At 53.3% G+C, this 12,080-nt stretch overlaps 2 protein-coding genes across 2 annotated transcripts; one reads left to right on the top strand and one right to left on the bottom strand.

Moving 5' to 3' along the window:
* Nucleotides 1–4,644: 4,644 nt before the first annotated feature.
* On the bottom strand, nt 4,645–7,741 carry HER10_EVM0005719 (uncharacterized protein). Its single transcript, XM_035475324.1, has 2 exons — nt 7,397–7,741; nt 4,645–7,242 (listed from the first exon to the last, which is right to left on the bottom strand). The coding sequence occupies exons 1-2, from the start codon at nt 7,502–7,504 to the stop codon at nt 5,851–5,853; spliced, it is 1,500 nt and encodes a 499-aa protein (XP_035337233.1). The 5' UTR covers nt 7,505–7,741; the 3' UTR covers nt 4,645–5,850.
* A 701-nt stretch (nt 7,742–8,442) lies between these two features.
* Nucleotides 8,443–11,559, top strand: HER10_EVM0007252 (uncharacterized protein). Its single transcript, XM_035476812.1, has 2 exons — nt 8,443–10,877; nt 11,016–11,559. The coding sequence occupies exons 1-2, from the start codon at nt 9,827–9,829 to the stop codon at nt 11,213–11,215; spliced, it is 1,251 nt and encodes a 416-aa protein (XP_035337346.1). The 5' UTR covers nt 8,443–9,826; the 3' UTR covers nt 11,216–11,559.
* Nucleotides 11,560–12,080: the final 521 nt, after the last annotated feature.

Genomic DNA, 12,080 nt, shown 5'->3' with positions numbered 1-12,080 from the left:
GGTAAGGTGCAATGCAACTTGTAAGTACCGCCCAGGGAAAGTGAAGGCGGAGATGTGCGTGGGCCTCAGGGGGGAAAAGCGGGAAATAGGGAGCAGGTGCGGTACATGCAACTAGGGACGGAATGCAGGTACCAGATACTCGCTAATATCCGCTAACGCTGCCACTACTGCGACTGCGACATGCAACCGCGACTGATTGCTTCCTGCTTCGTCTATGACACTCCTCGCGCTGCACACTGCAAGTAATGGACGTCGTAGGAGAGGCGCAGGTGTCAGAGTAAGATACTGCGTGCTGCGAGGTACTTTGGCTGGATGTGAGGTGAGATCGAGGCCAAGGGAAGGCGAGGTAGCTTGAGGTAGGATTCCGTCGAGCTGAATTGAGCCGAGCCGAAAGAGAGAAAGAGAAGAAAAGCAGCACTGTTTCCGCCTCAACTGAGTGGATGACCGTGACCACTCTGGCTGGTCCGTATTGATTGAAGCAAGAAAAGAGCGAGGAGATGCCGTCTCGTTAAATTATCTCACTTACGGCTGTCCAAGCACCGCCAATTTCTCAGAGGGCCGGCACGGATTGTGGCCAGTGGGCAATTTGTCGTTTCTTTTCTCCCTTGGTTGGTCTTTTCCTTGGTTCCAACTTCCGTGACCTTTTTCGGCCTGTTCTGCTGGCACCCGGCAGCTGGCCCGAGGGTCAAGGTAGGCATTCGTTCCCAATAATCACCTCAATGCAGCGGCGCCGGAATGGACTGATGTTCCCTTTCGTATCCAAGGTAGGTATCAAGATGGAGTTGACGTGCGGGGCTCAGATGGGAGAGTCGAGACCACAACTGCCTACCTACGCCTAGTGTCTAGTGTCTAGTACCTACTGCCTAGTGAAATAGTTGTACTCCGTAGTCGAACGATAACTCGTCCTCCACCCAGTGTGACAACTGTCGCAGACGGGTAGGCATGCTTCGGATTGGTGTGTCTGAGTTAACGTCTCAGCCCAGAGCAGTGCAGAAGCCTGTGTAAGTCAAGAGGATGCTTTGAACCTTTGTGTAAGGTACCTCAAGACTCAAGGTGCGGGAGCAGGAAGGCGTTGCACAAGAGCCGAAACGTGGTTGTGGGTGTGGCTAGTGCGCATATTGGTGCTAAGAACTTGCACCGGCGCTGGCGCCGTTTCTGAAATTTGCAGCTGTTGATTGGTGTCCCAATTCCTCGTACATGTGAATGTGGAAGGGAGTGGCTGGAATTCGATATCAACCAGCTTTGAGGCCCAATGCAAATGACACGCACATAGGTAGGTACATACCTACTCCGTACATTTGATTATTGTTAAGAGAATACGTGAATGACGAGCGACACTCGGATGGGACGGGAAGAGGAAGGAAGCATGGGAGGAAGTAGGCAAAGCACCTGCGGTAAGGTATCTTAAGGTACGGAGGAGACGGAGACGGGTGGCGGCGGAGAAGGAAGGAGAGATGCAGCATGTCGCACCTGCCTCGTCTATCAATTCTTCCCATCCGCTCCTTCCCTCCCACTTACCTTAACTTCTCAGCCAACCGGTACCTGCCCACTCGATTCAATGGAAGGTTCCTTCCTTGCCTGACTTACCTAAATGCCTTATCTTCTCGCGTGGAACATGAATTGGGTGATTTCTTCCAAACATCATCGCTGCAACTCACCTTCTACCTGACCCTACTATGTTCTGCTGTCTCAAGGATGCAAATCTCTGCTAGCCACTCTAGCTGCTCTAGCCTCTCAAGCACGCTGGGATCTGCCCTCGGCCTGATGATTGACGTGATACCCGAACCCGACTTCACCTGAAGCGCGAGCTCTCTCCTCGACAGCTCAGACGCTCTTTTCCAAGGAATCTAATCAGCATGAGCACAACGGCAGCCGGCGGGCTCTCAGTGCAACAGACTAGTTGGCCCATTGGGTTCGTACGGATAGATCAAGCTGGCATCAAGCCTCTAATTCGTGTCCCACTTCGTTCGAGAAGACTGAAGGTTCCCGCTTCGCACGCTCCGGCAACTTAGCAACACTCCAGCTTCATGCCCAACCCCATGTGCTTCGTCTTTGGAGATGGGATGACCCCTCGACAAGGGTTACCGCGGATCATGCACCCCATCTACGAATATCTGCCCGCTGTAAGCTCACGTCTTATTTCTCTCTCTTCATCTCTCCAACCAAATGACTGAGCGTGCGCCTAGTTTGGAAAGGTCAACATGGTGTCAGACAGCCGTTCGCTGTCCGAAAGCAAGTTGGCAACTGGCCGTCAGTTCCAATCTCGACGCCTTCCACAAATCATCACCTGCGGGGCGAGATGCGATGCATGGTGCCGAGCGTGGTTGGCGTCGCCCGCAGTGGAACGCAGATGCAACTTTTTCCACGATTCATGCCCTGCACCAATCAATCGTCAATATCTCGAAGCCTCTACAACCGAACCGCATTGAGGGCAGGTGCCCTTTCCTTATGCAGCAGTGAACCACAGAAGCTACAGAGTCGCATCACGATTTACCTTTGCGTTTAGTCGGCCACCGTCAAACGAAACACCTCATACCCCTGCTGGTGGGCTGGGCATCCAGGCGATAAAGACCGGGGTATCGACATGGTCCAGGGGTCATGTCGTTCTGACTTGTCATCATCACCAGGACCAGCTGCTGCCGCACCACTGCCCAAACCGGTCGACTGTCCTGATCCTCCCGCAACGATTTGGATTTCGTCCGATTCCATCCCATCCTCCGTGTCCATTGTTGACCAGGAGCTGCACCGGTAACTTGTATCTCCAGTCAGTCAACTGTACCACGTTCTTCTGCCTCGTGCATTTGGGTCCAAATGCGGCTCTATACCACATCACTCCGACGGACAGGATCGTCCTGTGAGCTGCGGCATAATTAATTGCAGATGGCTGCTAGTTTACGCGCTTGAGACCGCAGCGAGGTCCCTTGCATTGACTTGGCAGGCTGCATTTCTCCAAATTACCGTCCAGAACCTGACTGGTTGGCGGGCAGTGTCTGCGAGACCGGACTGTCGAGTTCCCCTCGCTCCTCAAACGACGGATCGCGTGTTTGCGCATCGCATGTCATTTGGCAGTGCTCGCCTCCCCACACATCCATCTTAATGTCGCCGTCGCCATCGCCTTCGCATTTTACTGAATCCCCAATGTTTATGCGCACCAAGCGGTTGGATCTGATGGCGCATGGCTCAAGGGCGAGTCGAGGTTCACTCACCCACGAGGTTACCCGAATATCACGCAGCATCCCTTGCCTTAACGAAGTTACCTTCATCTTAATACTTGACTGGCTCACTCGGCGGCTATCCTTAGCCATCGTCAATGCAAGGTACGCACGTATTCGAATCTACCTTATTCCACCAAGCTTCTGGGTCTTCAGGCTTCACCTTCCAGCTCACTCACCCTTGTCATCAATTCGCTCCATCTTGATACGTCTGTCTCATTGTAATCAATTATCACAGACCTTCTATCTGTACAGTCGTCCCACCCTCGTGGGGAGAAGATTGTTTCGCAGGCCCTTAACGAAGTAGGCTCCATTCCACTTCAGATTATTCACTTGTCTTTGCCATTGAAGATCTCCTCCATACGCATGTTCACTTTGGAGCTTAACCTTACGCCTACCCGCGGTAGATTGGTGTTGTGTGCGAGCCATGAGTGGACTTACATACTGGTAAACAGCATTTTGATATCCTGCTGATTGGTTACGATGCACCACACTGGACAAAGCCCAGCCGTTTGCTCAGCTTATCAAGCCAAATACAGAGCTGACTGAGCCGATTTGCATTGACCATGTTCTCTGAGTAGGGGCAAATCGACATTTAAGGCGAATGTCGTTTGCTACGCCCTTATGAAGGCGGCAATGGTTTGTCTGCTCATAACCAACTTGCAAAAACGACCAAGGTCGTGTCCACCATCTAGCCAGCATTAACATCGGAGATGAGGCGCACGGCGTTTGACCGGGGTCTGCCTGCGTCAGCCCAAATACAACCTGTCCGTCATGAGCAGGCTGAACTTTTGAAGTCCTAAGCCAGCTCAAAGTGCCCCGGCTCGACTTGCCAATTGAGTGGATTCAGGGCTGGCCGCAAGTCATGTCACTAGGCGCCTTTAAGATTTGCGTTCCCAAGAGCACTTTCGCATCCTGAAAAATGCACGTGCCGATGAGGAGGGGCTTGTCAAATATCGGCCAACTTTCTGTCTTTCGAAGTTTGACTGCCCAAAGACCCTCTCGGTCAGGTCTTTCCGAATGGCCCCCCCATGATCATACATCAATCAATTAAGCCAAATTGCCATTCGTCTTCCCCGGTTCTGGAGCAAGCGAGCTGCCCCATCAAGAAGATCAGCCCGGGACAGCCCAGCCAGACTCGGCACTTGGGCCATTACTACCCACGGTGGATGTGTTGTCCAGTGACATCATATTGGGGTTTTCGTGGACGATGGAAAGCCCTGGCGGACTATCGTCCGCTATATCAATCGAATACCAGGCGAACGTAGCCTCCCATCTATAGCGAATACAATCACCACAACTGTCGTCAAACCGAATTCATGACGGCGAAGGATAAGTCTCTTTGAGCAGCGAGCAACGAAGATGATGATTACGGCGACATCGTGGACGACCTCCAGCGACGACTCCACGGACCAACAGTAGACGAGCCCACTCATCAAAGGCTCGGGAAATTCGCGAAAAAGGCGCGACGCGTCTTTATTTAATCTCACATAACCCCGTATCAGTCCCAATTCCCCATCTTCAAATAACCCATTACCCAACTTCAACTTGGGCCATGCAGCCCAATCCATGATTAACCCCCCAAAGGCCAACAGGGACGACCCCGGCCGGTCCGAGCAAACACGTTGACGAACCACCCGTATCCGGACATCGGATTCCTGCCCGGTGATCTTTCGTGTGCCGACCCAAATGTGTGTTCCGCAGGACCGCACCAGCGTACGTATCCGTAGGGTCCGTAGGTAATAACTCGGCAGAAGAGGGAAGCGGGAAGGAACCCACATTCGAGAGAGGGGAGAGAAAAGTCCACGCGTTCGACTATGCGAAAGTGGTGTTGGTCGGTATGCGGAATTACGTCCAAACGGGGTTCCCGGCGATCTCGAACCAACCAACCGGTGACTTGGACCAAGTTTTTGGTAACCCATTTTGTTGTTGTTGGATTTTTTCTGTTTGCCTCCCGCCTCGCCTTGCCCATAGCCAGCCCTGTTCTCGTCCCAGTGGCTTCCAGTCTGAGCTCACCGAGTATTCTAGAAGACTTCCAAAGAAAAACCCGGCGGTGTGGATCGAGGGACAAACCCGTCAATGCAAGGGATCCGCATGCCTGGCCAACTCATTCGAGGAGCAATACCAAAGTCACACCCAACCGAGGGTCTTGCAAAAAAAAAAAGCTTTGTCCAGACTGCAGTTGCCAAGCTGCGAGAACTTTGAAGCTTTGTCCACGCCGCGGTGATGGCTTTCGCTTTTCTTGCTGGCAGTGAGATTTTTGCTGTCGTACCACCAGAATGTAGCATGATTTGTCCAATTCATCAGCCTCGGGGGAGAGGTCCATTTGCGAACTTCTTTGATGCCAGACTTTAATCACTCAGCTGACTGTCTGCGGTTTTCCGGTGGCTCCGTCTTCATGGCCCGTATCCTCCGGGTTTGTCGGGCTCCTAAGTCTCTTGTCAGCAGCGACCGCCTGTCTCCATGGAGGTTTATCGGATGCTTCGCGGCTTGGCCATCCTCGAACAACATGCGGGGTCCGAACAGGCGTTGATGTAGTGCCTCGATGAGACATTGTCTAGCCGGCTTTCTGAGCCAGTATCACATGGTGGGTGAGATGTTTAGGGTCGTGTAACTCAAATTTTTATTTCGACATCATCTATAGTTTGATGGAGATATTGTATTCGTCCAGTCCGAGAGCGATAGCGGTGACTGCTCCACTGTACGCAACCAAGATGCCCATCGTTGCCATGGGTCCAACATTCAGTGTCGGCACCGTCATGTTGACCAGTCCTGTCAAGACGTTTGCGATGAGGAACAAGAATAGGCCGTTGCGATTGTAGGCGCGGAATACCCTGCTGGTCGCTGTATGGTACGCCTCCTTCTCGGTCTTCGCGTCAGTCGCATTGTAGAAGGACGGGAAACAGAAAGTGTCCACTAGGGCATAGGCTAGAAGTTGTGTCGAGTTGAACGCCGCTGTCCACAGGACATAGGGCAGGTTTGCGAGGCGACGTGAAACGTTCAGACCGTCGCCGTAGCTGTTGCTGGTGGTCAAAAAGTATAGCCCTGTCCACACAGCAGACCAAATGGCCATCATCACGAGAAGCGTCTTGCGCTGAGTAGCAGGGGTGGAATCGCTTTTGGTGTTGAGACTCCTAGGCAAGACGTACATTCCTGTATCTTGTCCCGCAAGGAAGATGGCCAGGTAGCCGAAGAAGCTGAAGATACCCTCTCGGTTCTTTGAGAACAGGTCGGTCCTCGGTGCGGTCAGGATGTAAGCCTTGAGGTCGGTGCTCTCCAGAGCCACCTGATACAGCACACTCAGGATGATTGCCAGAGCGGCGTAGCTAGGCACAACCTTGAGCGCGGACTGGAAGAGGGCAACAAACGGCGGCAGGAAACCCAGCGTGAAGAAGAAGTTCCAGTGAACGCCATACTCGGTGACATGTTCGGCGTAATCGAGACCCTTGACACTGAGCAAGCGGATGACGCCGAGGACGAGTAGCGGTAAGGAGTGGCGCATCGACTGCAGCAGACGTGTCGTCAGAGGTATCGATCGACCTTCGGCGCGCTCTTTCAAGACGGGCCGAGCAGCAACAACACCGGCGCTGAAGACGAAGGACCCGACGCCCATGTCCATCAGCGATGTTCCCCATGTCTCGACCTTGGCGAAGCGGCGCGGAAAGAGGCGGAAGTCGACGGCGAGGATGGCGATGCAAGTGACGACCAGCATGCTACCCCGGTAGTGTGTCAGGAAAGGCTTCACGGGAAGAGCGGAGAGCGGCTCCGCGCCGGAGCCGGCCTTGGGCTTCGCATTGGGTGGTATAGCGGGCTTCTTGCGACTGGCGCCGAAGTTGGGAGGCAGGGTGTAGATGAGGACGGCGGGGCCGAGGAGGAGGGCGCAAAGTAGCAAGGGGGAGGAGGCGTAGAGAGTCGTGGAGAGGAGGATGGCGGTGACGTTGAGGAGGAAATCGGCGGCAGCTCCCAACAGCGTGTAGGGTTTGAAGAAGGATTGGCGTGATTGGAGTACAGACCACAGCAGGACGGCGACCTGGAAAGGAATGCGGATGTCAGCACTTTGCTTTGTCTCGATGCATGCGCTGCGCGGGGGCGCGTGGGACGTGAAGGGGGCAGCAGCAGCAACAGGGGATCAGGAGATCAGAAGGGCAGATCCGGGTTTCTGTTCAAAGAAGATAGTTACGCACGGGAGCAGCTGCAGTCACATAGTTGACTTCGGAGGCGGAGCCACCAGAGAGATTGGAGACAAAGTCTTCCTTGAGCTTCTTGTAGCTCGCGGCCGTAGCGTCGGACATGTTTGCGATGGGTCGAAAGAGAGTTTGGTTTCTTTGGCTTCTGGGAGAAACAAGGAATGTGGGAGATGTTCAATGCATGTCCAAAGAGAAGGGAATGGTTTTGACGACAGCGAGCATTGCTTTTGCCCGGTTCAGCGAAAAGAACAAGCTGTTCGTTGTTACTCTTTTGGCGATGTGGTTTTTTTACCGGTAATTGCAACGTCAACCTTTCCTCGACGTTCTTTCTGTCCTCTCCACCACTGGGGAAAAAGACGAGACGAAGTCTGGCCAGAAGGAGCAGAAGCAGCAGCAGCTTGGTGCAGGTGGTCCAAGCTCCTTCCAGTGTCTAAGGTAAGGTACCTTGAGTGTCCCAGACGAGATACGTACCTACATTGCCAGAGTGATTATGTAAGAATTTTGAGTAGAAGAGCAGAGCCAATGAACAGCTCCTTCCGTAGCACCGCGTGGGTCCTGATCCGATAGCTTCGGAGGCACGGAGAGGAAGGAAGAGGCTTACGGCATACCTGACGCAGAAATCCTCCTGTTGTCTCCGTGCCTTCCGCGGTCAAAGGAAAGCTCGGGGGGACGGGGCAAGCTTTGGAAAGGCACAGCTCAACCGAAGGCAGACACGTCACAAACATGGGGCATTCCAGGAGCTTCCTCCGAGGCATCTTTCTTAGGTTTTCTTTCACTACCTACTCCTATCGTCGTTGTCGTTTTTGTTGTTGTCGTTGCTGATCATCCTGTTGTTGTCTCATCCCTCCATGTCTCCCACACACACGACGCATTCCACGCATCCGTCCATCCAACCATCCCATCCATCCGCGCAAATCAACCAAACAAACACCCGAATCTCTTGTCTCTGCCAGACTGACACCTCTTCATCCGTTTGTCAGCTCCATTCTTCGCCTGCCCCCCCCCCCCCCTCCACCTTTCCAGTCTTTCCAACCCATCACAAATCGAGATCTGAGATCCCAATTGCTGCCTGTCATCGTCTTGTTCCACCGTTTCCCACTTTTCGCCATCACGGCCGCAACCATCTTCCGCCGTGCCAAACTTCCAAGACATACCGACGCCGTTGATGTTCCAACTCCACACTTTTGCAGCTTCGCCCCCGGCCTCACTGCGGCATTCATCCCAAGCCCAGCTCTACATGGAAAAGATGGGTACCCTTTGGTCTGAAGACAGGACTATAGCTTCACAACCTACACATTCGTGTAGGTAGTCCTGAAAACTTATTTACAGCTACATGGACAGATGCAGCTACGCCAAGTTCGTTTGGTGCGAGTGCGAGTGGAAGTGGAAATGCAAGTGCAAGTCCCAACCCAGTCACCACACCCCCCTCCAGCTTTCAACTGTTGGTTGCAGTCTTCTTGCTGCTGCTCTGGCTGCCACCAAGTATCAACCCCCGGACTGAAAGTCCTCGATCTGGCTGTCTACCAAGAGAGAATGCGAAGCGCGCAGAGCAACAGAAACTACTTCTATGCGTCGAAGCCAACAACCCACGCAGTACACCCCCAGGCCTCAAGGTGGCAGGAAAGGAAGATGCATAGTAAGCCAATGATATCGCCAGAAACATGACGAATCAAGGCCCAGACAAGCCACATTCCTTTGTTCTCCTCTGTGTCCATCTGCAGACGTTCAACTTCAAGCCTGCCATGACCCATGGGTTTGCTTCCGACAACCCAACCCACACGCCTGCTAGCTCATCTCCTTTGTTCTCATATGCAATGAGGGACATGGGCATGGCTGTTGGCCGCAACCGCTCATTGTCAGTCACTCCATGCTTGACGACCGCATTCCTCATTACACTCCCACCTAGGCTTGCAGGGCCCAAAGCAAAGATTGCAGTCGCCTTCTTTGCACACCCTTTCTCTGTCAGTGACAGTCTGTCAGTCTCTTCTTTTTTGCACCTTGCCTGTCTTTCTTGTCTTCTTTGACAGAGACAGAGACCTACCGTACCTGCCAGTCCTTTCATTTTCTGATCCCGGCAGTTGCTGCAAGTGCCCTTTCTCTCGTCTGGCTCCTAAAGAAACTGGTGGGCGAGAAGTCCAAGACTTACAGACTGAGGTGGCTCACAAGGTCTTCCGCAAAGATATTAATTAACCCTCTTCGTCCCTCCATCCACCCCAGACATAAGAGAACTTCTTCTCCCTTGATCAAATCCCTACAGGGCTGCATACTCTTGACTCTCATCACCGCCATCCCATCATCTCGGTTGCACATTCCGATCTTTGGGCCCATTCATTGTTACTCAGAAACCCTGACTTGAACACTTCCTTCTTCAGTCATCATTTGCTATATCTTACAAGGTATTCTCCTCTATCACTATCCTAAATCGCCATGGCTACCCCAATCGAGAGCCACCCCCGGGCAAGCCTTCACCCACTATGGACACCTTCATATAATCAAGGAGGATTCCCTCGTTCCTCGACTTCAAGCAGACCTACTGCTCCTAGCTCGTATTACAGCCCATCCGATCGTTCACCCAAAAGCCTGCCTACTCCGGTATTTCCTTCCAACGATGGCTCAATGAGACAGCATGAGCGCGCCATGGTCGACCGCCTCGGCTCCAGACTCCGACAAGCTCCAGGTTCTGGTGATCTTAGCCCGCCCAAGTCAGCAAACCGGCCGAGTCCGCTTTCTCCTCTCGCAGAGCACTCAGCAAGCGACGGTAGACGTTATTCGGCCGCGCCTATAAGCCCTCGCCGGCCAGGTCCGCCGCCATCAGCAACTCCAGTCTCACCACCCATGGCTAGCAGTGTCCGAAGGCAGACTCTCGCAGCGGAAACTCGATCGATGCTTCTCGCCGGTCTGGGTGAAGAGGCACAACGACGACAGTCTGTGGCTGGACCTGGATACGTCGCCAGGTCCAGGGAGGCTGAGAAGCGCGTTCAACTTGAGCAGCTGCGAGCATGGGGTCATGTGTATCTTGGTGATGCCAAAACCTCCGACGTCTTTGTTCAAGCTATGTCTCTCAATCGTCGAAGCTCTAATGCGAGCACCAACTCGGATCAATCTGCTGGAGGTTCTTCACCCCCACGAATGCCGTCCACGCCGACTTTCCCACCTCACCAGCGTCAGATGAAGTTTCGAGTTCGTCCTCGAGCTGTGGAACGCAAACCGATGCTCATCACTCACACTTTCGACATTGAGCAATTACGCTCCACTATCGCGGACCCGTTGCCAAGCCCTACTCCCGCGGATCAAAGACGGCGGCCATCTCTACATACTCAGGCCACTTCACCGCTGCCAAAGGTCTCATCTCCTCGACCGAGCGCGGCACGAAGACGGTCGAGCAGTGCAATTCACAGCACGCTCCCTTACAGCCGCGGGCTAAAATCTGGAGATCCTCGCGCGGCCTTATCGCGTGGCGCCGACACTATGCCAATCCGTAAGTAATGTCTTGCCTAAGTTTATCCCTTCTGACGTTTGCGGACTTGAACCTTTTGGGCCATAGCCTCCAAGGCCGGCTCACTCCTACCCGAATACAAGGCAGGAAAATCAAGGCTAACACCCAACCCACCCACAGATCTCCAATACGCCCGGTCCTCACTCCCGGTGTTGGCGGCTATCATCGTCTCTGGTACCGTCCAGGCTGGCGACGTTGTCGAGTTGCCACTACCGTATCCCGAAGTGTGGTCCCAAACAGTCACCTATGTCTACACGGGACAAGGGGACTTGACGGATGCAGTCAAAGAGAACATCCTCTACCTTGCAGGAAAGGTCTAACGCCCACGTCTTGGCCTCGTGCTTGTTTAACGAATGATGACTCTTATTTCTTTCTTCTCTTCCACCTGGCCGCCTTTTCTCAACGAATGCAGCACTCTGTATGCCTTGCTCATTCCATGATCACGCGCTTTATTGGGGGGGGTTAGCGATCGCTGCGGGCCGTTTGCCTTGTTGTTCTTCTGTTCTTCAACACTCCTTTGTCCTCTGCACTTGGAGGACATCTTGTTCGCTATACAACTTTGGCTCTTTGCCCTCGTCATGACTTATGTAGTTTAATGATTTCCCTTTACAATACAGAGAGAACAGATTTACTGTCCATGACTATCAAAGACTATTTTTTAACCAAATGATTGCAAAGATTATGTCTGTGCTCTTCATACCTCGTGAGCCGCGCGCCTGGAGGAAGAAGGAGTGATTGCATTCCATCCCAGTCCAAAAAACTCAATCTCGCCAGGCCACGAGTTTGACAGAACAGCCACAACTTTGTCAATGACCGCCCTATCCGCTCTTCATTCCGCGCCCCGCCGAGACGGGCACAAGGGAAGAATCACCTTGTTTAGGGTAAAGCATCTTTACGTCCGCAAACGTGGGGTTGGGGTTTGGTGCGGGACCCGCCTTAACATACGATGGAGAACGCCCACAAGAGGGAGGGGGACTTGTTGAAATCTTCCCGCATCTCCGTCTCTTTGACGGCTATACACATGACGCTCTTGGACATCGCTGCAAAAGGGACTTTATGGTGGTGATCAGCACTTGTCAGCTGGAGTCTGCTCCGTGAGGGTGAGGGTGGTGGGGTTTTGCTGAGACCGACGTTGACAACGAGTTTGCTACCGGCCGAGAAGGACGACGTTTTCATGTCTTCGCC

The sequence above is a fragment of the Colletotrichum scovillei genome (genome assembly GCF_011075155.1).
Source record: "Colletotrichum scovillei strain TJNH1 chromosome Unknown Contig00002, whole genome shotgun sequence".
In the NCBI taxonomy this organism is placed as follows: Eukaryota; Fungi; Ascomycota; class Sordariomycetes; order Glomerellales; family Glomerellaceae; genus Colletotrichum; species Colletotrichum scovillei.
This window is presented reverse-complemented; position numbering and strand designations above follow the sequence as displayed.